This window comes from Cherax quadricarinatus, chromosome 50, assembly GCF_038502225.1.
Source record: "Cherax quadricarinatus isolate ZL_2023a chromosome 50, ASM3850222v1, whole genome shotgun sequence".
Taxonomy (NCBI): Eukaryota; Metazoa; Arthropoda; class Malacostraca; order Decapoda; family Parastacidae; genus Cherax; species Cherax quadricarinatus.
In genome coordinates, this window is record NC_091341.1 from 14566590 (window position 1) to 14592737 (window position 26148).

Genomic DNA, 26148 nt, shown 5'->3' on the forward strand with positions numbered 1-26148 from the left:
ATACCCAGTTGTTACACATGTGCCTTAATCATAGACTTAAAAGTTATCGACCACATGAGGCCGCATGTCGCCTGTAAACCACCAGTCAAGAAACTTGAATCCTTAGAGTAGAGATTATAATACTCTTAGCGTATATACACTGAAAGGTATACATCTCTGTGTATTTACCCACACCTTAAAGGGTAAGAGTTAAGACGTTAAACGATAAATAGAGCAATATGGCGAGACCTGAAACATGAATGTTTAGCTTGTGCAGTAGCAGTGTTGGGGTGGGGGAGGAAGGAACGCGGCTGGTCTACCCATCAAATTCACCGACAACCATTTTTAATGACTGGTCCTGTTTACTACCCATAAACTGTATACAGTACGTTTAGGGAGTGTTTGCATGTGGGTGGGTGTGCGTGTTCATAAATGGGAAGGGTACCGTCACTGTTTTTGCTACTGTGACTTCATTTCCTTCGCACGTGGGCAATTTGTGTGTGTGTGTTCGTGTTCTTTCTCAGTTGTACGTGCATGGTTTTACAGATTTCTAGCCTCTTAGACCTAATCACAGCTATATTTTTCAGCTAACTTTTCCTCATCCAGATCATTCCACCTCCTAACCACCCTGAAGAAAATGTACTTCCTAATGTTTTATGACGCATTGTCTTAAACTTTCATCTTTGTTGCCTTGTTACTGGCTGTCTCCTTTCAGTCTCTCCCTGCCTACCCTTATGCTAATACCTCTTGTATGTTGTGATGTTGCTTCTGGTTTTCCTCTCTCCCAAGGAAGTCAGGATTATATTACTTGGACACTTCTAGAAAAAGACTAATTGCATTAACAACCCAGAGGGTTAATCCAGGATTATCCAAACAAGCCAATAAGCTGCTTATTTCCATTGGGATCTTTAGGGCGTTTCCCAGGATGCAACCTGCAACAGTCGACTAATGCCTAGGTATCTGCTGTTAGGGAACAGAGGCACCAGGTGTTAGGAAACTTGCCCATACGTCTATCTCGCTCAGTGTTGAGTCTGGATCCTTCGGTTTTGTTTCTGTCTTTGAGAGGTGCTTGATGATCATGCTTGGACACCACGTTAGTAGTGCATACTGTACGATGCACTCACTACTAGTGCTATTTCGGATGTGAGCCGAAGGAGCTACTACTTGAGCTAATGAGATTTGTTGTAATATTCGTCAGGACGAAGCCCTGACACGAGGACCCTACACATGAGATGTGTAGGACCCCCGAAGATTTAGTTGACATTTCTAAAGGCAATGTTAAGGTTCAACTCTCGTAAATATCATTGATGTGTTTGATACCATTCTTTTCCTAGACTACTTCCTTGTGTGAGTGTACGTGTCGGGTTGCCTCCTAGGCTGTATTCGGATTAGTGCTCACCTATATGTGATTGCTGGGGTCGAGTCTTTGCTCCTGGTGCCGTCCACCTTCGTGCCCGTTGGCAGCAACGTTGGTCAACTCTGCTTGGTAACAAACTTCATTCTATTAAACCGAGCATAGGTTACTGGCCGTCTTCTTGTCATCAGTGCCGTGGTTGGGAGACCACTCTCTCCCGTCTTCGCATTGGCCACACTCGTCTTACTCACGGGTATCTCATGGAGAGGCACCCTGTACCTCTGTGAGCAGTGTCAAGTTCCAGTATCGATTAGCCACATTATGTGGTATTTTATACCATTTTAATGTTAGCCACATTATGTTAGACTGCCCTCTCTATCAACGAGCACGCAGAATTTACCTCCAACGCCGTCTTCGTTCTACTCCTCTCTCTTTACCTTCCCTTCTTGCTGATGGACCCTCCTTTAATCCTGACTTCTCTCATTGACTTCTTGACAACGACTGATTTACTCCACAAACTCTGATGATGATACCTTACGCACTCCCCTCAGCCCTTTCTAGCTCAGTCTCTTGCTGCCCTTTACCCTTTCACCATCCACTGCTCCGCTGTTGTCTGTAACCTATTACTCATCCACCTCCCTTTTGCCACCTGATGCCCTCGCTTCCTTCCTGCCCTGCAGCGCTGTATAGCCCTTGTGGCTTAGCGCTTCTTTTTTATTATAATAATCCTGGTCCCGTCCCTTAACTTGCTGCTTGACATATTCCCCTAGCTTCATGGGCCCCTATACTAGCCACTTTTTAAAATTATGTATGGAGCCTCCCTCCTCCATTTCTTCATCGAGATCATTCCACTTCCAGACCACTTTGAGACAGAAGACATGGTGAATATCAAATGGTATACAATACCGACAGGTTGGTAGATAAGACACATAAGCTTATGTCTTATCTACCAACCTGTCGGTATTGTATACCATTTGATATTCACTCTGTCAGACACTGCAACACAATGGCGTCTTGGTACAGAAGGTAAAACCCCTTGGACAATCTTTTCAAGTGAGAATTGTTTGATCTGAGAGGGACGTGACCTCTCAGTGGCTACATTCTCACTACTACTACTCTGCACCTCTCCTTTGGACAGTATTTAAGTTTCAACACTGTCGTTTGATCTTCAGTTAGTTCCAGGCTTTGGAACAGAACTTCTCCAGGCTGAGGGACTGACAACCTCAAATCTACGACTTCAAGGGTGATGGACTGATTACATCGTCCTCACATCTCTACTGCTCCTGCCTACTTTCTGTACTCGACTGAAGAAGCCTACTGTGTAGGCGAAACGTTTCGGAATAAAGTTGCCTAAATGTTGCTTATGTGTCTTATCTACCAGACTGAAGACATACTTTTGTCAACATACCCGTGGCTCATCTGTGTCTTTAACTTCCATCTGTGTCTCCGAGTAACTGTTTCTCACCTCTCAAATAGCCTGTTCCTGTCATGGGTTCAAGCCCAAGTAATGGGTTGAATATTTTTTATTTTTTTTTCTAAAATTTCTACCTTAAAAACACTCTTTAAAGGTTTAACAGAAAAATTAGTTAATATATAGCCATACGACATAAACATTTCAACATGAGCCTAGCCTAACTTGTATGAGTGGTCTATGTCGAGGAATGTTAATTTTTTTTTTTTTTTTTTTATTCGCCGGTATTCTCCCGGCCCGGGTCTTTTCCAAGTAGTGGTGACCCGGCCTTGGCTCCCTATCTGGGGAGTGTCTCGAGACTCAAGTCTCCCATGGGAGGAGGTACAGTACCTCCTCATCTTTGGGACCAAGTGTCCCCAGGCCTAGCCACATTCCCCGCCCTCACGGGGCTCGTAGGGAGAAGCTAGGCCTCTGGTCTGCCATCTACCCCGCCTCAAAGGGGCTCGTGGGGATGGCAGTCTTATGAGCTGCAGATGGTAGCAAGCTCAGGCCTCTCTTGACCTTTTCGAATGTTAAATATTACGTACAAAATATCCAGATTATGTACTCATGCTAAGACGGAAAGTAAATGAGTTTGTAAACCTGATTTTATATATACACTATTGTAAAAAGTGGTTGGAGTAATGGTGCTAATTGGTAGCTTAATTTGTTCTTAATAATCATTCTCATTATTTTCAACTTTGTCCACAGATTGTAGGGTCTGTGGGAGAGATAACAAGCCTGAAGATCAATGCCAACATTGAGCATCGCTATGCTGTCACGCAAGTAACCACCGCAATGAAGAATACTAATGGGCGTTCAGCCAAGCTACAGTTTCAGACTGCGATGCCCAATGCTGCTCTTGTCTCCTCCCTTATTATGTGAGTCAATGTGTGTACACGTAGGCTTTAATCAAGCAAAATATGCGATTATTTTTATTCTGTTTTTTATTAAAAGCAGTTTATACACAAATAACGTACAAAGTTATTCATAGCATATATGTTCTTCATATTATTATATGTCTAATCCCCCATTCGTCATCATGCGTAGTTGTTTAGTGATATTTAAGTGGCATTAAGTAATACAATATGTCCGTCATCTTTTCCTTTAAACTTTCTGCAGTTGTCAGTAAACGTTTTTTAGCCTTCAGTACATTGTGACTAGAACTTAATCTGTCGTTACATAATACCTTAATGCAATAAGATCACAGTAAACAGGTGATATCACAATATCCAGAACAACCACTGTGAAAAAAATAGTGAAATTCCAAGCACTTTCGTGATTCATCACATTATCAAGGAATGTAAAAATAAAAGTTTAACAGGTAGTCATATAAGGAAGAGACTACACCTCGCTGCCACCCACCCAAAAACACCTGACTATTTATGATGTAGGTAGGTAGTCAGTGATCCGTGAAACACGGATAGAATATAAGCTGTGTTTCATGGATCACTGACTACCTACCTACACCAACCGACATGTAATCATTCGTGAACTTGCCAGAATGGATATTGGAGGATGGCTTCTCCGCTGGATTAAAGACTACCAAGGTAGTCCAACAGAAAGTCTTCTGTGTTGTTCCAGGGACATAGAAGTGTAACTAAAGATTTTGAATTAGGAACCCCACAGGGAGGTGTGCTCAGTCCCACTCTATTCAATATTCTAATTAATGCTTTAATTAATGCTATGCGTAGCCAGCCCCATCATTATATAATTAGTTTTGATGATGTTATAATGATTCACACCGCCAGATTCTCCAACACCCAAAACAATCTTAATAACCATGTACTAGCCTTATGTCAGGATCTGGGATTGATAATCTCTACTTATAAAACAAAGATACTCAATAGGCGTCCACGACAGAGGGACACAGTTCGCCAGACCCAGTTGCATGATGGGTCTCTTCTAGAATATGTAACCAGATACAGGTATCTAGAATTTGAGGTCCCACTACTTGGACCTGTTGTTACGAGACTTTGTCGTCAATACAAAGGCTGAGAGCACTTTAGAGTTGTGGCAGGTTTTCATCCAGGGTATGGGGTATAGTGCTAATGTTAAAATTGTGAAAATGAAGTATCTTGCTTATATTAGATCATTGGCTGATTATGCTGCGCCACTACTTGCTCTTGTGTCTGACTGGAAGCTTGGAGGGCTGGAAAAACTGCAGAACGAAGCAATGAGGATCATCCTAGGATGCCCTCGTACTGCCAAATTTTTAAATATGCGGAAAGAACTTTATATTCAAAGCATCAGACCCCTCAAGGAAGGTTCCTTGATGTTGGTGAGGGGCTCTTGATTTAGGGAATTGGATCTGTGCTCCAGTTCCCCGAATTAAGCCTGAATGCCTTCCACATCCCCCCCCCCAGGCGCTGTATAATCCTCCAGGTTTAGCGCTTCCCCCTTGATTATAATAATCAAAGCATCAGAAATCGTGTTACTGAAACAAATATCCTCATTGGGATCAATATACTTATGTTAACCCATTCAAACCCTTGCACAGAGGCCCTCCAAACTTTCCTCAGCACTGGTGAACACCCCTCCAGATGGATCGAAAAAACTGGAACCGATCTCCGCATGAACCAACTGCATGATCTGTCAAGCGGCACTTCCCCCGCTCGATGGGATATTACCCCATTCCAAACTACCAATCCTCCATTTCCCTCCAAAATTCTTCTTAAATCACAACCAAAGCTTCGCTTTGAAGCCAATCAGGATGCCTTAATCTGTATTGATAGCTTAGTCACACAGCACACTCTTACACAAATTATTTACGTTGATGGTTCTGTTCAATCCACTGGTGCAGCTGGTAGTACTGTTGTTATTATACAGAGTGATGGCTCTCAAAGAAATTGGAGCACGCATCAATAATTGGGCCTCTACCCTTGAAACAGAACTGTTTGCCATACTCTTTGCACTCAGATGCGTCCATGTATCTAAGGTTGACACTTTAATTGTAACTGATTCTCTGTCATCCATAAATGCTCTCAACTCATTAAGTATAAATTGTGGCATGCTTGTGTCAGAAGCCAGACACAGGTATGGTAAGATTGTGGACAGTGGCGTCAGAGTGCACATGCTGTGGATTCCATCTCACATTGGTCTTCAAATGCATGATAGAACTGATAAATTGGCTAAGTTATACTCTCTCATAGAGGGAGTAGATTACAATCTTGGGTTGTCAGTTAGCAGTTTGAGAGCAATAATACGAAAAGAACTTCAACTGAACTTTATTGACTTAAGACTCGGGGAGATTGACATCAGTCAGTCCATCTATCATCATTCCATCATGCAGGAGGAGCCACATGTCTATGGTGCATCCAACAAAATAAGCAGACTCTTGGATACTACTACCGCCCGGCTCCGGCTGGGTTACAAGTATCTTAGGCAGGTTAAATAACCACCAACAGAATCAGACCAAATGAAATGTAAACTTTGCCAAATGGACTATTGTCACACCCTGCATCATTATGTATTGAGTGCAATAAAATTACTGAATTCAGTTGTAACTCGCTCAGAAATGTTCAAGAAATGGCAAAGTATTTTATCCACAGTGATATTACAAACCATTCTGGAAAAATACCTTGACTTTGCTCACTGTATATAAAGCACTACCACGTGTGTGTGTGTGTGTGTGTGTGTGTGTGTGTGTGTGTGTGTGTGTGTGTGTGTGTGTGTGTGTGTGTGTGTGTGTGTGTGTGTGAGAGAGAGACCCAAGTAATATTTGCACTAATAGCTCATTGCAGTTGTGGCCGGGTGTGGACATGTGAATGGCTCATTACTTTGTAATTTGTTCATGACTGTAGCCATGTATAGACGTGTAGATGGTTCATTACTTTTGTAACTTGTCATGATTGTGGCCAGATCTACCTGGAGTTCATTACCTTTGTAACTAGTTCAGATATCAAAACTTTGGGGTCCAGTCCCTGGATCCATTATGTACCTCTGTAATCTTTTGACTACCGCCCACAGGATGGGTATGGGGGGCATAATAAAGATATTAAACAAACAAAACATCATAAAAAGTCAGGTATTGTTGGGTGGGTGACAGTGAGGTGTAGTCTCGTCCTTATACGCCTTCCTGTTAACCTTTTATTTTTATAGTTCCTCGATAATGTGAGAAGTCACGAAAGCACTTGGAATTTCACTATTTTTTCACAGCGGTTGTTCTGCATAATGCTTTAATATTCACAAAGAATTCAAACGACAGTCATTCTGTCTACCTTGGAAATTCAAAAAGAAAAAATATTCCCAGTGTATATATGCTAATAGTGTACATTAATCCACATTTTAGGGATTAAAAACTATTCTTGTCTAGTGGCGAAAAGGTTAAGTTGAACCTTAATGAGCCTCGTGTAGTCGATAGGCTTTAAACCTCGTTAACCGATCAACCATTAGTCCTTAATAATTAAAACAAATATTTTGGAATAAATATTTATCGCTATACTGTATCAGTATATAACATCCCTACTTTCTTTTGCAGGGAGATAGCTGGCACCAATTACACTGGCATCATCAGGAAGAAGTCAGCATCCAGGAGGATCTACGAGATGGCTCAGATGAAGGGAAAAACTACAGGTGTGGTGGAGCAAGTGTAAGTATTCATTTATTGCCCACTTGGGTTATCAAGCGAATATCAGGAAACTCGTGGCTTGTTAATCTCTCCATGAATTGGCGCATTGCCGACAAGGACGCACAGAAAATGAATATAGGACAAAGATGCAAGTTGAAGGCCACGTTTCGCTCGAATCTTGATAAAGCTGTGCACAGCGAAGCGTTGTCATAATGATCGCTTATGTTGCTTGCAATTAAAAGTGAGAATAGCGCATTTTAAATTACAGGAAACACTTTTAATTGTCGTGTACAGTCGTTACTCGGATGCTTTTATTGTAAATATTTTTTACCATATTTTTTATACAGGACTGTTCATAATAATTTATTTTGTATATGAAACTGTATTAAATATTTTAACCACTGGATCTTCAATTCACTTTTAAAATTTGCATCAGCAATCATACTGGAGGAAGAATGAAGTGTTTATACTCGACATTCCCTTATTATGACAGGGATGATGCTGTCCAGAAATTTGTAGCGAGCATCAATGTGGCTGCCCATGAGACGGTCACCTTTTACATGACTTATGAAGAACTGGTGAAGCGTGTGGATGGTAGCTACCTGTACTCAACCTATATTCACCCAGGATATGTGAGTATATATCCCACTCTATTGTGAAGAGTATTGACCGTTTAGATAGAGAATAATGGGGATGCCTTCAAATCTATATCATTAGATGCTGAAAATTTTTAGTCGATATATACTCCATTAAAAATGGTTGTATCTATGTTAGTAAGTGGTTTTGTGTAAGAACTCTTTGAAGATTATATATGCTTGTTGTGAAGATTATATATGCTTGTTGTATAGTTACCCCGGTAGGGTGACTGTACAACAAGCGTTGGTGTTTGACCCTTACAGATTTAGCGTTTCTTCTTAATAATAATAATAATCCATCCCTTCACGAGAGCGCCTTGATGCTGGTGAAGGGCTCTTAAATCAAGGAATTATAGCTACTCTTTGCTTCCTTGGATCAAACTTGATTGCCGCCTATTTCACAGGTGCTGCATGACATGACCATTAAGAACTTAGTACTTCCCCATGATGTCCCGAAATCCTGAATCTCTTTAGTTTAACTTTACGTTTTAACATTAACTCCTATTAAATCTCGCCCATTTAATGTCGTCCTTTAAAGTATAACATTTAAACAGAGCCATTTAAATCAGTCATTTAGAGGGTTTAAACTACTAGTTGACCCCGTTATTTAAACTAAATCATTTAAGTACGCTTGTGGAAAATATTTTAATTTTCCGAAACTATAGTGCCTAATAGGTGTTTAATGTGTTGATATGGGTCAAAAATGTATATGAAAATAGGATAGAACCAGGAGTTCCCTTTGCGCATGCGCGGATGTGCGGGGGTAGAGGTCGACTCGGGGCATGGGAGAGGCGGCAGTGTTTTGAATGGGTTTAAGAGGCTGTGAAAACATGGGACCAGGAAATTGGCGTTCACGGCGGCCTAAGGATTAATATAGGCCTCACTTCATAATAGGAAGTGTCGTGACTGTCCCTGGCGAAGAGTGAGGGAACGTGATTGACGGCACCGCTGTAAATAAGGTGGTAAAAGGAGTGAATAATGGTAGGACCGGTGGTGACTGGCGCGTCGCCATGGACTGTGTCCCGGGGAAAAATACCCGTGATTTAATCATCACTCATCGGTCTCAAATCTTAATGGAGTGGCCTCCAATGTGTATAATAATTATGAGACATTAAACCGTCTTGTAAATCGTAATGTAATCAGTGATAATAACACTAAGTTCAGGAATCGTTGAAGCGATATGAACTGCCATTCCCAGTGTGTGTGTGCACATGTTTACCTCGTTGTTCCTGTCCCGAGGATAGTGAAAGCTTTATGGAGTCACGACTTCTAAACCGGGACAAACCGACGGATACCTCGTCCTGCTGGAATAAGAACCGTGTCGGTTTAGCAGGACATCGAAATGAGATGATGAATGGAGGAAATAAGGAGTATCAATCACCCACAGTTAAGTAACCCTTCTAGTTATAGCAGACTGATACTGGCCAGTTAGGTATGTTGTAATTGGATAGGTTATGAGTGATCCAGCTACATCAAGTGACCACCAGAGAATATCTGGTAAGTGGTGAGATTATGTAAAAGAGCAGCATGCCAAAGCCACTTATATGCATAGCATTACGGGCTGGCTTAAAATTAACTTAAGATTAACTAAGCAATGATGAAATCAGTGATAAAACATTATTGTAAACAGATAACTATAAAGCACAAATGAGTATTACAAAGACAGGTCATATGGTTGCATGCATTGCTGTACATTCAGTCGAATGGAGTATTCTGTTAGGTAGTGTATTTAAAAAAATAATAAAGTTAGATTGGGTCCTAGGTTTAACATTTGTGTGATATAATTGTGAGTAACATTTAGGATATACAATTTATAAGATTCAGTTATTCAGTATTTATTTGGTTTTGAGTGAGTAAGTGATCTTTGAGAAGAGATTTGAATTTATAAATAGGTAGTGTTTCTTTTATATTTACAGGTAATGAATTCCAGATTTTAGGGCCTTTTATGTGCATTGAGTTTTTGCATAGCGTGAGATGGACACGAGGAACATCAAAGAGTGATCTGTGCCTTGTGTTATGGTCATGTGTTCTGTTGAGGTTGGCAAGGAGATGTTTGAGGGGAGGGTTAATATCAGAGTTAAGTGTTCTATGTATGTAATAGGTGCAGTAATAAGTATGGATGTTTTGTATGGTGAGTAGGTTGAGTGTTTTGAATATTGGTGGAGTGTGCTGCCTGTAGTGAGAATTTGTTATTCTAACTGCAGCCTTTTGTTGGGTAATTAGTGGTCTGAGATGGTTAATTGTTGTTGAGCCCCATGCACAAATTCCACAGGTGAGATAGGGGTAAATAAGAGAGTGATAAAGGGCCAGGAGGGCTGACTGTGGAACATAGTACCGTATCTTCGATAGTATGCCTACAGTCTTGGAAATTTTCTTAGAAAATGACAGGATGGATAATGAGAACCTTCAAAACTAGGGAGGCCAAGCCCATGATGACACTCTTCAGGTCACTTGTTCTATGTAGGCTGGAATATTGCTGCACTCTAACAGCACCTTTCAAGGCAGGTGAAATTGCCGACCTAGAAAATGTACAGAGAACTTTCACGGCGCGCATAACGGAGATAAAACACCTCAATTACTGGGAGCGCTTGAGGTTTCTAAACCTGTATTCCCTGGAACGCAGGAGGGAGAGATACATGATTATATACACCTGGAAAATCCTAGAGGGACTAGTACCGAACTTGCACACGAAAATCACTCACTACGAAAGCAAAAGACTTGGCAGACGATGCACCATCCCCCCAATGAAAAGCAGGGGTGTCACTAGCACGTTAAGAGACCATACAATAAGTGTCAGGGGCCCGAGACTGTTCAACTGCCTCCCAGCACACATAAGGGGGATTACCAACAGACCCCTGGCAGTCTTCAAGCTGGCACTGGACAAGCACCTAAAGTCAGTTCCTGATCAGCCGGGCTGTGGCTCGTACGTTGGTTTGCGTGCAGCCAGCAGCAACAGCCTGGTTGATCAGGCGCTGATCCACCAGGAGGCCTGGTCACAGACCGGGCCGCGGGGGCGTTGACCCCCGAAACTCTCTCCAGGTAAACTCCAGGTATATGTGTATGAAATTTGAGTCTATTATCAAGGTGGATTCCTAAGAATTTTCCCTCTGTTAGCTTTGTGATAGGTGATCTGTTTATCGTTATGTTAAGAAGTACATCTGTAGCTCTGTTACCAAACTGAATGAAGTAGGTTTTGTCAATGTTTAGTGTAAGTTTGTTAGTCCTCATCCAGGTAGATATTTTCTGTAATTCGGTGTTTACAGTATTGGCTAGCGTGACTGGGCTCGGGTGAGAGAAGACGTATGTAGTGTCATCTGCAAAAAGTGTGGGTTTGAGTAATTGCGAAGCATTTGGTAGGTCATTTATGTATAGGAGAAAGAGAAGAGGGCCAAGGACACTTCCCTGTGGGACACCAACTGTAATTGGTTGAGCGGAAGAGCTTGCCCCATTTGCGTACACATATTGGCTTCTGTTGCTGAGGTATGTCTTGAGGTAGTTGAGGGAGTGCCCTCTAATACCATAGTGTGACAATTTTACGTGGAGCAAGTCATGGTCAACTGTATCAAAAGCTTTACGTAAGTCAATGAAGATCCCCAGTGGGACTTCTTTTTTCTCTATTGCAGTGTATATGTGTTCTAGCATGTGTATAATAGCATCATTAGTATTTTTATTAGGCCTGAATCCAAATTGGCAGGGGTTGAGAATGTTTTGGGAGATGAGATAGGAGTAGATTCGTTTATGAATTAATTTTTCGAAGATTTTTGAGAGAGGGTGTAAATTGGATATTGGCCTATAGTTATTCAACTCTGTTTGGTCTCCTCCTTATGGATCGGGGTGACCCTTGCTATTTTGAGAGCTGTAGGGAAGGTGGAGGATTCAATGGATTTGTTAAAGAGTGTTGCAATGATTGGTGATAGTACTTGTGACACTTTTTTGTATATAAAGGGTGGTAAGGTATTTGAATCTCCTGCCTTGCTTTTTAGTGCGTTGATAATAAGGGAGACTTCGTACAAGTGTTTTTCCTTGATGGATATATCCATGTGTAACGTACCCTTCCCCCTTCATTCAGTTAAACTAATATAATCTATACAGTCCACAATTAATTAGTAGCGCCGTACTTGAGGGTGCTACCCAACTTATACTGGTCTCGGATAGATATGGATAAGATTGTGAGGGTCGAGGGGCCACCTGCAGTAACCAGAGGTGGTTAAGTTTTCTCACTTGTCTACACGGGGTGACTACGGTAAACAATATGGTTGTCTCCCAATGAGTTACTTGTATGCATGTAATGTTGAGGTACATAAAGGTAATCACCCTATAAAATTTTCCACAATGCTGTTAGGATAGTTTTGCGTTGTAGTATAGACATGATGGCTCAGGAGTACTAGCCTATTTGTCCTCATCTATTGGTGATTGCGGGGGGGGGGGTCAAATCTCAGCTACTGACCCTGCCTCCACTAGCCACTTAACACTCCTGGCCTCATGAGCCCTATCATACCTATTCTTAAAACTATCTAGCTGTGCTGGTGTTTAGGCCTGGGGGTCCACCAGGTGGAGTGTTTACCTGGAGTTTACCTGGAGAGAGTTTCGGGGGTCAACGCCCCCGCGGCCCGGTCTGTGACCAGGCCTCCTGGTGGATCAGCGCCTGATCAACCAGGCTGTTGCTGCTGGCTGCACGCAAACCAACGTACGAGCCACAGCCCGGCTGATCAGGAACTGACTTTAGGTGCTTGTCCAGTGCCAGCTTGAAGACTGCCAGGGGTCTGTTGGTAATCCCCCTTATGTGTGCTGGGAGGCAGTTGAACAGTCTCGGGCCCCTGACACTTATTGTATGGTCTCTTAACGTGCTAGTGACACCCCTGCTTTTCATTGGGGGGATGGTGCATCGTCTGCCAAGTCTTTTGGTTTCGTAGTGAGTGATTTTCGTGTGCAAGTTCGGTACTAGTCCCTCTAGGATTTTCCAGGTGTATATAATCATGTATCTCTCCCGCCTGCGTTCCAGGGAATACAGGTTTAGGAACCTCAAGCGCTCCCAGTAATTGAGGTGTTTTATCTCCGTTATGCGCGCCGTGAAAGTTCTCTGTACATTTTCTAGGTCGGCAATTTCACCTGCCTTGAAAGGTGCTGTTAGAGTGCAGCAATATTCCAGCCTAGATAGAACAAGTGACCTGAAGAGTGTCATCATGGGCTTGGCCTCCCTAGTTTTGAAGGTTCTCATTATCCATCCTGTCATTTTTCTAGCAGATGCGATTGATACAATGTTATGGTCCTTGAAGGTGAGATCCTCCGACATAATCACTCCCAGGTCTTTGACGTTGGTGTTTCGCTCTATTTCGTGGCCAGAATTTGTTTTGTACTCTGATGAAGATTTAATTTCCTCATGTTTACCATATCTGAGTAATTGAAATTTCTCATCGTTGAACTTCATATTGTTTTCTGCAGCCCACTGAAAGATTTGGTTGATGTCCGCCTGGAGCCTTGCAGTGTCTGCAATGGAAGACACTGTCATGCAGATTCGGGTGTCATCTGCAAAGGAAGACACGGTGCTGTGGCTGACATCCTTGTCTATGTCGGATATGAGGATGAGGAACAAGATGGGAGCTAGTACTGTGCCTTGTGGAACAGAGCTTTTCACCGTAGCTGCCTCGGACTTTACTCTGTTGACGACTACTCTCTGTGTTCTGTTAGTGAGGAAATTATAGATCCATCGACCGACTTTTCCTGTTATTCCTTTAGCGCGCATTTTGTGCGCTATTACGCCATGGTCACACTTGTCGAAGGCTTTTGCAAAGTCTGTATATATTACATCTGCATTCTTTTTGTCTTCTAGTGCATTTAGGACCTTGTCGTAGTGATCCAGTAGTTGAGACAGACAGGAGCGACCTGTTCTAAACCCATGTTGCCCTGGGTTGTGTAACTGATGGGTTTCTAGATGGGTGGTGATCTTGCTTCTTAGGACCCTTTCAAAGATTTTTATGATATGGGATGTTAGTGCTATTGGTCTGTAGTTCTTTGCTGTTGCTTTACTGCCCCCTTTGTGGAGTGGGGCTATGTCTGTTGTTTTTAGTAACTGAGGGACGACCCCCGTGTCCATGCTCCCTCTCCATAGGATGGAAAAGGCTCGTGATAGGGGCTTCTTGCAGTTCTTGATGAACACAGAGTTCCATGAGTCTGGCCCTGGGGCAGAGTGCATGGGCATGTCATTTATCGCCTGTTCGAAGTCATTTGGCGTCAGGATAACATCGGATAGGCTTGTGTTAATCAAATTTTGTGGCTCTCTCATAAAAAATTAATTTTGATCTTCGACTCTCAGTCTGGTTAGCGGCTTGCTAAAAACTGAGTCATATTGGGACTTGAGTAGCTCACTCATTTCCTTGCTGTCATCTGTGTAGGACCCATCTTGTTTAAGTAGGGGCCCAATACTGGGCGTTGTTCTCGATTTTGATTTGGCATAGGAGAAGAAATACTTTGGGTTTCTTTCGATTTCATTTATAGCTTTTAGTTCTTCCCGCGATTCCTGACTCCTAAAGGATTCGTTTAGCTTAAGTTCGATGCTTGCTATTTCTCTGACCAGTGTCTCCCTACGCATTTCAGATATATTGACCTCTTTTAGCCGCTCTGTTATTCTTTTCCGTCGCCTGTAAAGGGAGCGCCTGTCTCTTTCTAATTTACATCTACTCCTCCTTTTTCTTAGAGGAATAAGCCTTGTGCATACATCGAGTGCCACCGAGTTAATCTGTTCTAGGCATAAGTTTGGGTCTGTGTTGCTTAGTATATCTTCCCAGCTTATATCGGTTAGGACTTGGTTTACTTGGTCCCACTTTATGTTTTTGTTATTGAAGTTGAATTTGGTGAATGCTCCCTCGTGACTAGTCTCATTTTGTCGGTCTGGGGCTCCTCGCATACATGTCTGAACCTCAATTATGTTGTGATCTGAGTATATTGTTTTTGATATGGTGACATTTCTTATCAGATCATCATTGTTAGTGAATATGAGGTCTAGTGTATTCTCCAGTCTAGTAGGCTCTATTATTTGCTGGTTTAAATTGAATTTTGTGCAGAGATTTAAAAGCTCGTGTGAGTGTGAGTTTTCATCAGAGCTGCCTCCTGGTGTTATTACTGCAACAATATTATTTGCTATATTCCTCCATTTTAGGTGCCTTAAGTTGAAATCCCCCAGGAGCAAGATGTTGGGTGCAGGAGCTGGAAGATTTTCCAGACAGTGGTCAATTTTTAACAGCTGTTCCTGGAATTGCTGGGATGTTGCATCCGGAGGCTTGTAGACTACCACAATGACTAGGTTTTGGTTCTCGACCTTTACTGCTAAAACTTCCACTACGTCATTTGAGGCATTAAGCAGTTCTGTGCAAACAAGTGACTCTGCCATGTACAGGCCAACCCCCCCCTTTTGCCTGTTCACTCTGTCACATCTGTATAGGTTGTAACCTGGGATCCATATTTCATTGTCCAAGTGATCCTTTATGTGGGTCTCAGTGAAAGCCGCGAACATTGCCTTTGCCTCTGCAAGCAGTCCACGGATGAAAGGTATTTTGTTGTTTGTTGCTGGCTTTAGACCCTGTATATTTGCAAGGAAGAATGTTATTGGACTGGTGGTATTGTTGGTACTGGGGGGGGATTTTTTTTCCGGCATTAGTATCTGTATCTGTTGGTTTGGAGTGGAGGCCATCGACTGTGGTTCCACTCCAGGAATGACTGGATTTGGTGTACGATTTCTGCCATTTCCTGCCAGTTTTTTTTCCTTCCTGGCACTAAAAAACCTCTCCCTCTTGAGTGGCTGTGGCTACCCAGGTTTTCCCATGGCCTGGATGTTTTGTATCTTTTTGTCCCCTTTAGATGGTATGCCTGGCAATTTAAGTTATAGCACAGTCTTTCCTGTACTGAAGAGGTACACATTTCAGGGTGAAAAAGCTTACAGGAAGGGAGTTTGCATTTTCCTGTTGTCATATGGGCATGGCATTTTCTAGGGTGGTCATAGTTGCACGTCCCATCTGTTTTTCCAGATTTCCCATGCCAGCAGATACCAAGTGCATAGTATGTGCACAGGCTTGGTTTCCGCTTGCCTTGGGTTTCTGTGACTGTATTCCCTGTTGGTGCATGTTTCCCTGTCTTACTTCTATCCTCCCTAGCACCAACAATGGAGCTCCCACCAGTTGTTTTTGGTAATTTATCCTCACTATTGCTATTGGAGTCCTCTTGTTTGCTATTTCCTGCGGTATTTCTAGTTTGCAATATTGGTTTTATCTTATCTTTGACTACACTTGTTTCCCTACTATGGCTCCTGTCCCCTATGAGGTCATTTATATTTATTCCTTCCTGCGTATAATTCCCGACTACCTGGACAAAATCTCCAGCTTCACCATTACTGTCTCCCAGGACAGTATCTCCAGCTTCACCATTTCTGTCTCCCAGGACAGCACCTCCAGCTTCACCATTACTGTCTCCCAGGACAGCACCTCCAGCTTCACCATTACTGTCTCCCAGGACAGCACTATCAGCCCCACATTTACTGACTACCAGGACTTCATCTCCAGCCTTACAGTTTCTGACTACATGGCCAGTATCAAGGGCAGTACCATTCAGCCCAGACTTTTTATGTTCCCATCTGTTGTAGAAAGCTTCCAGGTTTTCTATGAAAGCAGCTTTGATGTTGTCCTCTTTTAATACCCTTGTGATTTTAGTCCACAGATTTTCCTCATTTGGGCATACCCAGAAACACTTCTCTGTTTTAATACTGCTTGTAGCTAGTTCTGGGATATCTGTGTGGCTCTCTCTCTGTCTCTGGCTTCAGCATTAGTGATTAATCGTCCCTGTTTTCTTTACTCTGGGACGTTTGTCATCATCAGCCCTCTGGGCAGTTGTTCAGGGTGCCATGCAGGACTTCCTTCTTGGTTTTAAGAAAGCCTGTTGTTGTTGACATAGGTCTATTTGTACTTCCTAACATGTAGCAGGGGTCGAGTCTCAGCTTCTGACCCTACCTCTTCACTGGTGTGTGTGTGTGTGTGTGTGTGTGTGTGTGTGTGTGTGTGTGTGTGTGTGTGTGTGTGTGTGTGTGTATGTGTGTATGTGTGTGTGTGTGTATGGGGGTCGTCCATTGACAATGGTCCAGGACGGACCGAAATATCCTCATAAGTTGGCTAAGAGAGGTTATTTGTGAACAAAAGTCATAGATTTGTCTCTCTCATAACTTATCATAGGTAAATATTTTTCAGCGAATTCCTATGGTCAACATCGATGTCCACATCATGGAAAGAGAAGAAATCATTGATTACAAGATCCTTGAAATGCCCGGGCAAGAAATATCGTCCCACAATCCTGGAACAAAAGGTGGGTAAGAACTAGTTCATGTTGACTTGTGAACCCCAAGGGAGGTTCCTTAATGTTGGTGAAGGGCTCTTGATCCAAGGAATCAAAATAAAAAATCAAATCATAATTTTTATTTCTTTGTGTAGTATAAAAACTGTAGTTTACATTTAATAAAGTATTGTTAAGCACAAAGAAAGTCATTGGCTTACTTGAGCATTTTAGGCAGACTTAGTCCTAGTGCCTACAGCCTATACTTAAAACTAGACATAAGTTGTGGAGTGGCAAATTTTAATTATGTATTATTACAAAAAACTAGGTAGCAAAAATATTAGAATTTGAAAAAATTATAGTAGCGAGCAAAAAGTGTTACAATTAGTACAATTTACAGAAGGGTTACTAGCCCCTTGCTCCTGGCATTTTAGTCGCCTCTTATGACACCCTTACGGAGGAGGAATTCTGTTCCACTTCCCCATGGAAATAAAAGGAAATAAAGAACAAGAATTATTAAGAAAATAGAAGAAACGACAGATGGGTATGTACGCATATGTACTGTATATATATATATATATATATATATATATATATATATATATATATATAGATAGATAGATATATATATATATATATATATATATATATATATATATATATATATATATATATATATATATATATATATATATTATTATGCATGTACATGCATGTGTAGTGTGACCCAAGTGTAAGTAGAAGTAGCAAGATATACCTGGTATCCCAAGTGTTTATGAGACAAGAAAAGGCACCAGCAATCCTACCATGTAAAACAGTTACAGGCTTCCGTTTTACGCTCGGCAGGACGGTAGTACCTCCCTGGGCGGTTGCTGTCTACCAACCTATTATGTATGTTTTATTTTGGTTCATCCTAGGTAATTTGTGCTATGTATGATACTTGTACTTGTGTACCTATGCCTAAATAAACTTACTTATAATAATAATATAAATAATAATAATACTAATAAAATGAAATAAAAATGACAACAATTGTCTTCTAGCTTAAAAAATAATAGTCTAGTTTTCTTCACTAAAACTGCATAATTTTAATAACCTCCTCTTCTTCCCTAGTACATGGTGGGCCCATGAGCCTAGGGGAGCTGTATCTCCACTACCACCATGATGATCCCCATGATGGTACTGGCAGAGGTGTACAGGGAGTCTTCACTGTATCCTATGACATCACCCATTACCCTGATGGTGGCGAAGTACAGGTAATGGGGATATAGTTTTACCCATGATTTATAATCTGAACTAACTGGAGCCCTGAATTATGTTTGGCATTATTTAATTATCCTAGGTAAGTGTACATAATATACATTTTTATGTGCTCATAATATCTGTGCCCTCATGAATATTCTAAAATGAAAATTTGTATGTTATCACATAGTCTAAATGAAGACTTGCTAACTTCCTCTCGAGACCTTGACATGTACTGTACTTTACGAGTACAGTATTAATTGATTTTAAGGTAGAGTAGCAGAGAGGCTCGGATATATACTTCATATAACCTGCAAAAAAATATGTTATCCAGAACTGTATGACTCGTGAGGTTTGTGCTGGTTTTAATACAATGGTGATATACAGTTGAACCTCAGCAGTCGAACTTAATTGGTTCCAGAAGGCTGTTTGAGTGCCGATCTGTTCGAGTACAGAACAAATTTTTCCCAACCAGTTTTCTTTTTGGTTGGCTGTTATCCCTAACCCTCTTAAGCCTCAGGGTGACTTATTTATACAAATAATATAAAAAAACACCAAAAAATGCGAAGAAACTCGAAATAGTTTACAGGAAGTTCTGGCAAATCGTGTTTGGTCCAATGCCGAGCAAACAGTCGACTACCAAGCAATTTGTTTACCGAACAAAACATTCAGATACCAAATTGTTTGAGTGCAGAGCTGTCTGTATACTAAGGTTCCAAAGGGACTTGGATGATCCTCAGTTCCAAGCATTTTTTATGAAGGAGTTTTGAATGCACTTTTTTTTTATAATATGCTACACCCTTTGCTGTATATATACATAATGTAATACAGGGTTCCTCAACATATGAATGTTTGAGTTACAAACATCTGCACTTACCAAGTCCATAAGAAAATATATTAAAAGCAGTTTGTTTTACAAATACCAATCTGCAGTTACTAATACTTGACACAACCATCTTGTATGCTGTTGCTTTCTATAGGGACATAGATTGAAAATTACAAATGACTCATTAAATTGCAACACCAAGAACATGGTTATGCACACCAAGAGGTACTTGCTTATGTGTGGTTGCAGGGGTCGAGTCACAGCTTCTGGCCCTGCCTCTTTGCTAATTGCCACTAGATCCATTCTCTCCCTGCTCCAATAGCCTTATCATACCTCTCTGTGTATATATGCTGAGAATTTATCCTTATTTTAGAGATAAAAGTATCATTGACTGGTGGTGTACAGATTATGCTTAGCCTTAATGACCTTTGTGTTGTTGGAAAAACTTTCAATCCAGTGAACCAACCAACTAATAGCACATCTCATTCACTACTTAGAGCCTCTTATACACAATACACATTTTGTCAGCATTTCTTCATGGAGGATGTGTAGAGTGAATTATTTTACTGACACTGACATAAATGGGAATGGCTGAAACTACATTACATTGTTTGTTTATTAAAGTGTTATTTTTAGATTACTGTCTCTTATGTCGATTTTTTTTTGTTTGCAGCGTGTTGGTAACTACTTCACACACTACTTCTCCCCAGAGGGACTGCCAAAGATACAAACCCACACAGTGTTTCTTCTTGATGTTTCTTACTCAATGCACAGTGGCAGATTAGACGCTCTGCAGACTGCCATGGCATCAATTTTAAAAGGACTGGACGTAGAAGACACATTTGAAGTAAGTACAATACAGCATTTAAATAAGCTTTATTTCAGATGTTGTAGAATTATATATTTATATTCATAGTATACAAAGTTGTCTTGTTCAGAAAATCACTCTTGTAAGTGCAAACTGTTAAACAGGCTTCCATTTTAATACTTGCATAACTCATAGGTTTACAGTTAATTTAACATCTTTATTATGCATTCCATACCTATCCTATGGGAAGTAGTCAAAGGATTACAGAGGTACATACTGGGTCCAGGGACAGGGCCACAAAAGTTTGATAGCTGAACAAGTTACATTGGTAATGAACTGTTTACATGTTTATATCTGGTAGCAATCATAATAAGTTATTTATGCAAACATAAGTTATTATAAATTATCATCTACGTAGTTAACTTTTAATTCCCATGCAAGAATTAACATACATTAGAGGATGCAATCAGTGTGCTATATAACACTTTCTTTTGTAGCCAGTGACATCTAACATTGAAGAGCAATTTAATATTACCTGTATCTCTCTCAACACATCGGCCGTATCCCACCGAGGTGGGGTGGCCCAGAAGGAAAAACGAAGTTTCTCCTTTTACATTTAGTAATATATACAGGAGAAGGGGTTACTAGCACCGTGCTCCCGGCATTTTAGTTGCCTCTTACAACACGCATGGCTTATGGAGGAAGAATTCTGTTCCATTTCCCCATGGAGATAAGAGAAAATAAACAAGAACAAGAACTAGAAAGAAAATAGAAGAAAACCCAGAGGGGTGTGTATATATGTGCTTGCACATGTATGTGTAGTGTGACCTAAGTGTAAGTAGAAGAGGCAAGATGTACCTGAAATCTTGCATGTTCATGAGACAGAAAAAAGGACACCAGCAATCCTACCATCATGTAAAACATTTACAGGCTTTCGTTTTACACTCGCTTCGCAGGACGGTAGCACCTCCCTGGGCGGTTGCTGTCTACCAACCTACTACCTATACCTGTATCTCCATCTTTAAAAAAGTCACTTGCCATAAATATTCAATTGATAACCTATGTGTGAACATGGTGCACAAAATATGAAAGACGTTTCTTCTATTATTTTACTCTTTTCCTTTCACAGCTGTTGGCCTTCTCCTCAGATGTGGTTAACGTTGGGTCATTCAGTGGTGAGCATCAACAGGTCAAGAAGGGTGTACGGAAAGTGAAACGTCTGGTATCCATGGGTTATTCAAATCTCAATGCTGCAGTACTGCAGGCAATCAGAACTGCTAATAGTTATAATAATCCACAGGCTATTAAACAGGTAATGATATATAATCTTCAAGTGAAGTTAATTTTATATGTTACTTAAAATAGTAAAACCATCTATAATACTGTATACTGTATGACAAAAATATTATTGTATATGTTCAGTATCTGAATTCTTATTTTGCCTATTCTTTTGGCAGGTACTGTAATTTTCACAGAAAAGCCTCACAGAAAGTGGCTTAATTAAACATACCCATTCAGGCTCTATTATATTCCTGTGGGATCTGTTCCATATGTATATCCCCATTTTTGTGTATTTCTGTATGCTGATTGTATTGCCCTTCATGTCTAAACTTGCATTTTTTTTTTTTTTTTTTTTTTTTTTTTTTTTTTTTTTTTTTTTTTTTTTTTTTTTTTTTTTTTTTTTTTTTTTTTTACCATTTATGTCCTACATCTTTGGCCCTTTCCGCACTCGTATCTTTTGCATACTTCTTGATTGCAGAGTCTGTATTGTCCTTACTGTATTTGTTTAAAATAGTGATTCATATTATAGTGTATGAAATATAAATATTGATAATACATATTTGTAATGTAAGATTTTTTGTAATTGATTTTAGCAGATGGTTACAGTAAGACCTGGTACAAACCTATATTGTATTATCTTTTATCTATGGAGATATGTGATCATTGCTCTGAAATTCTTGCAATTAATTTGATATTAGCTCTCACTCCTCTTGCCAGATAGTAGTGTTCACAGATGGACAGGCCACCAGCGGTGTGACTGATCCAGAAACTATCCGTAAAAACGTGAAGGAAGCCAATTCTCATAAGCATCCCATATTCAGCTTCATATTTGGCAATAACGACATGAAGTAAGTTCTCAGTTAATTTTGTGTAGAATTAGGGAGAAATTTTAGTCTATGAAGAATAAAAAATGACAATATGTACGTACTATGATTGTGACATTTGTAATTAACCCACAATTTAGAGAGGAAGCCTTAAATAGCCTCTTGGTCCATCCTAGCCCATTAACAATTTATATGTTAAGTAATTTGATGCTTATCTTAAGTTAAGAAAATGGTAATGCTCCAAAACTAAATTTCTGAAGATTACAGAATGCTAGTAGTATATAGGATTCAATATGCTTGTTTTTAGATTGCTTGAGCGAATCAGTCGAGACAGTTCTGGGTTTGCCCGCTATACGCACCATGGCTCTACTTTGGCAAGTCAGATCAAGGCCTTCTATAAGGAGATATCCAAACCATTACTAAAAGGTGTGGATATTACGTACTCAGGAACAAGTGTTGATCTAACAACTGTAGTGAGGCCAGGAATCTCAAACTACTACTCAGGCCAGGAGGTTAGCAGTGCTTATTTATTTGTGAGCTGCTGTTTTTAATGTTTGCATTTCATTCACTCCTTTTTACCTATACTTCTCTCATTCTAGGATGTACATGCCAGTTCTATCATTGAGTAATTAACACTTAACATATCTTACTGAAATATTTTACTAAATACTATACCAGTCTGCTCTGGTGTATTTTGTTTTTTGCTTTTCTTTCTTTCCATAGATACCTCAACACACCTATCGTTTTTCCCTCATTTATACTGTGGTACCTCATTTTTCATAGACCCATCTGCTGACATATCTACTCCCAATACAGCCACTTCTTTCATACTCACTCCCTCCCTCCAATTTAATATTTGGTCTACCATTCCTTGATTTTTTCTTACCCTCATCACCTTTTTGTTTTCTTTGTTCACTTTGAATTACCTTATTGTACATGCCCTCCCAAATCTGTCCACCACCCTTGGCAACTTGTCTTCAAAATCCCTTAAAAAGAACTGTCATCAGCGAAGAGCAAGTGTGGTAACACTCACTGTACATCAGATTCAGCATCTTTTACTCCCACACCCTAGCATTCCATTCATATACATCCCCATATATAAATATGATGAACAACCATAGTGACATCTTGAAATAATCCCCCCTTCTTCCTACATATCCTAACCCGACCTTCATTTTCTTCATAAAATCTCTTTGCTGCTATTAGTAACCTACCTCCTATTCCTTCCATTTGCAATATCTGCCATATGGCTTCCCTATTCACTCTTATTGTAAGCCTTTTCTAAATCCATCAATGCATTAAATAGTTCTTAACTCTTACCTACGTATTGCTCACCTGTATTCTCGGTATAAATACTGGATTTATACATCTCCTACCCTTCTTAAATCCTCCCTGCTACTCTGCATTCCTTCTTTTTCTTGCCCCTAACCTTTTCATTAATAATTCTACAATGAACTTTACTTAATATACTCAGCAGGCTTAGTCCCCAATAATTCTTACATTCTCACTTGTCCCCTTTTCTATATATAATTAACCATGCATGTGATAATCTCTTGGTACCTTCCCTTTTTCTTTCATGCATATATTGAACAACCACTCAAACACTATATCCCCACCTGCTTTTAAAATCTGTCTTAATCCCATCTGTCCCAACCACTTTACCCCTTTTCGTTCTATTCACTGCTTCACACACTTTCCCCACTTCCACTTCTACTTCAGGTTCCTCCTCACTCCTATACAATATTATCCTCCCCTGCCCCAAGCATGAAATCACCTTCTCTCAGTCATCAGTAACATTTAACAACTCATCTCTCCACCAAACATCTTCCCTCTTTCATTTTTGACTGCTAAGTTCATTTGCTCTCCAGGCTTCCTCACCTCGTCGATCCCTTTCCTAACCAGACTGACTGTCTCCCACCTGGGTAGGGTGACCCCCCAGAAAAGCAGGAAACACATTCACTAACAGTCATTCAATAGCTGTCGTGCCAGAAGTCTTCTGGCATACATCACAGTCCAAATAATCCTCCAAATTTTTGCTTCATTGTATTAATTTTTAAGTCAGAATTAAAGTTAGCACCACTATATAGCTGTCCCTCCAAGAACCACACAGTGAACACATATTTTACAGTGGCTTAACATTTAAATGTTTGTGTTATAAAATGAAGCTTCCTCTTGAAATTGGGAAGTGTCACCCTCTAGTTATTTTTTTTTCTGAGAATCTTAATAATTGGACAGTGATGCACCAAGGAAACAATAAAATCTTTCAAAAAATAAATGTAAGCATTTCCTTTGCTACTGTATATAGGGCACTGTTCTGGATAATCTTAAAAATGTTGTAGTGATATAATCACTAAAAGCTTTTCATCTTTCGTTTTCAGTTTGTATTGGCTGGTCTGCTAATCCCAGGGGCATTAGAAGTTCACCCAATAGTGAATGGCATGGGAAAAGATGGTCCCTACCAATTCCCAGTAACCAGAGTTGATGCACGTCATCCATTCCATACTTCGTTAACAAACAACTTTACAGCGAGACTATGGGCATACCTCATTGTGAAGGTGACAGTATGAGTAGAGGTACTTTGTTCAATAGTTTGATAAGATTAACAGCTCAGAAATACAGTATGTATTTCTTTTATTCTCCATTTCTCATTCTGTCATTTTCCTCTCTTATTCACAAACAATCTTATATAATCTGTTCATTACAGTGGACCCCCACTTAATGATCACCTCCCAATGCGACCAATTATGTAAGTGTATTTATGTAAGTGCGTTTGTACGTGTATGTTTGGGGGTCTGAAATGGACTAATCTACTTCACAATATTCCTTATGGGAACAAATTCGGTCAATACTGGCACTTGAACATACTTCTGGAATGAAAAAATATTGTTAACCAGGGGTCCACTGTATTAGGTAATTTTAAAGGGTATAAAAATGCTATATATTCTGAGCCTTAAGTCAAATTTATGATTTTGTAAAGTTCTTCCCCAAGTGATATACATGTATAGTCCAACTTAAAGCTTGTTCTGCATACTGTAACTACATCTATACCCAACAGCATTATGCCTGTAAATTCAGTGGTTTTCAATATATAGCATTGGTAGAATACACCAACAAGTATGTTAATAAGACACAATGTGGTTTGTGGCATTTTTCAAGATGTATTGTCGCTGGAGGACAAAAATCCCTGGTGAACAAAAATCTCTGGTGGACGATTTTTTTTTTTTTAACACGTTGGCTGTTTCCCACCAAGGCAGCGTGACCCAAAAAAAAAAAAAAAAAAAAAAGAGAAAGAAAAAAACTTTCATCATTCAACAATTTCACCATCACTCATACATAATCACTGTCTTTGCAGAGGCACTCAGAAATGTCTTCTAAATAAAAGGCCATAAACTGCATATTGTGTCTTATTACATCCAGTGGCTCTAAAGTCCATAAAGTATCGTTTCAATGAACAAGTTGACTTAAATAAATATTTCCCATTACAGGATCTACTTGCCATTGCTGATGCTTCCGAGAATGTGAATCATACCCAGGAACTCCATGCTCAAGCCTTCCGTATTGCTCTCAGGGTATGTTTGCACAGGTGTATTATGTTAGCTCTCCTGTGCTTCGCATTCAATGGGGAAGCACTATACTGAAAAGGGTCATACAGTGCCTGGAAAATGGGAGGCACTCAGGTTTGAATCAGGGAAGAGGAGCGTAACTCCCATTACCACTAAAGTGATGGCAGCTGAAAATTTTTGAGATTCCTTTTTGTCTTTTTCTGTTTGCCTAATATGATCTGTCCTGTGTTTACTTAAAATAATTTCTGTTTTGTTGATGGTGCATTATTATTATTATTATTATTATTATTATTATTATTATGAT

General features: G+C 40.2%; 1 protein-coding gene across 3 annotated transcripts in view; it reads left to right on the top strand.

The window, feature by feature from the left end:
- LOC128695476 (inter-alpha-trypsin inhibitor heavy chain H3) overlaps positions 1 to 26148 on the top strand; it is a 165615-nt gene that overhangs the window by 119829 nt on the left and 19638 nt on the right. For 2 of the 3 annotated variants that reach the window (XR_011393345.1, XM_070095421.1), the window contains exons 3-13: positions 3495 to 3664; positions 7264 to 7374; positions 7847 to 7985; positions 17204 to 17333; positions 18414 to 18556; positions 20042 to 20215; positions 21306 to 21488; positions 22175 to 22305; positions 22589 to 22793; positions 24660 to 24836; positions 25767 to 25850. Coding sequence is in view for 2 of the 3 variants with exons in the window: in XM_070095421.1 (XP_069951522.1) it covers positions 3495 to 3664; positions 7264 to 7374; positions 7847 to 7985; positions 17204 to 17333; positions 18414 to 18556; positions 20042 to 20215; positions 21306 to 21488; positions 22175 to 22305; positions 22589 to 22793; positions 24660 to 24836; positions 25767 to 25850 (1647 nt within the window). In the remaining variant the exon portion in view is untranslated. The remainder of the gene's footprint in view (positions 1 to 3494; positions 3665 to 7263; positions 7375 to 7846; positions 7986 to 17203; positions 17334 to 18413; positions 18557 to 20041; positions 20216 to 21305; positions 21489 to 22174; positions 22306 to 22588; positions 22794 to 24659; positions 24837 to 25766; positions 25851 to 26148) is intronic. The other variant, XM_070095422.1, reaches the window with a different exon arrangement.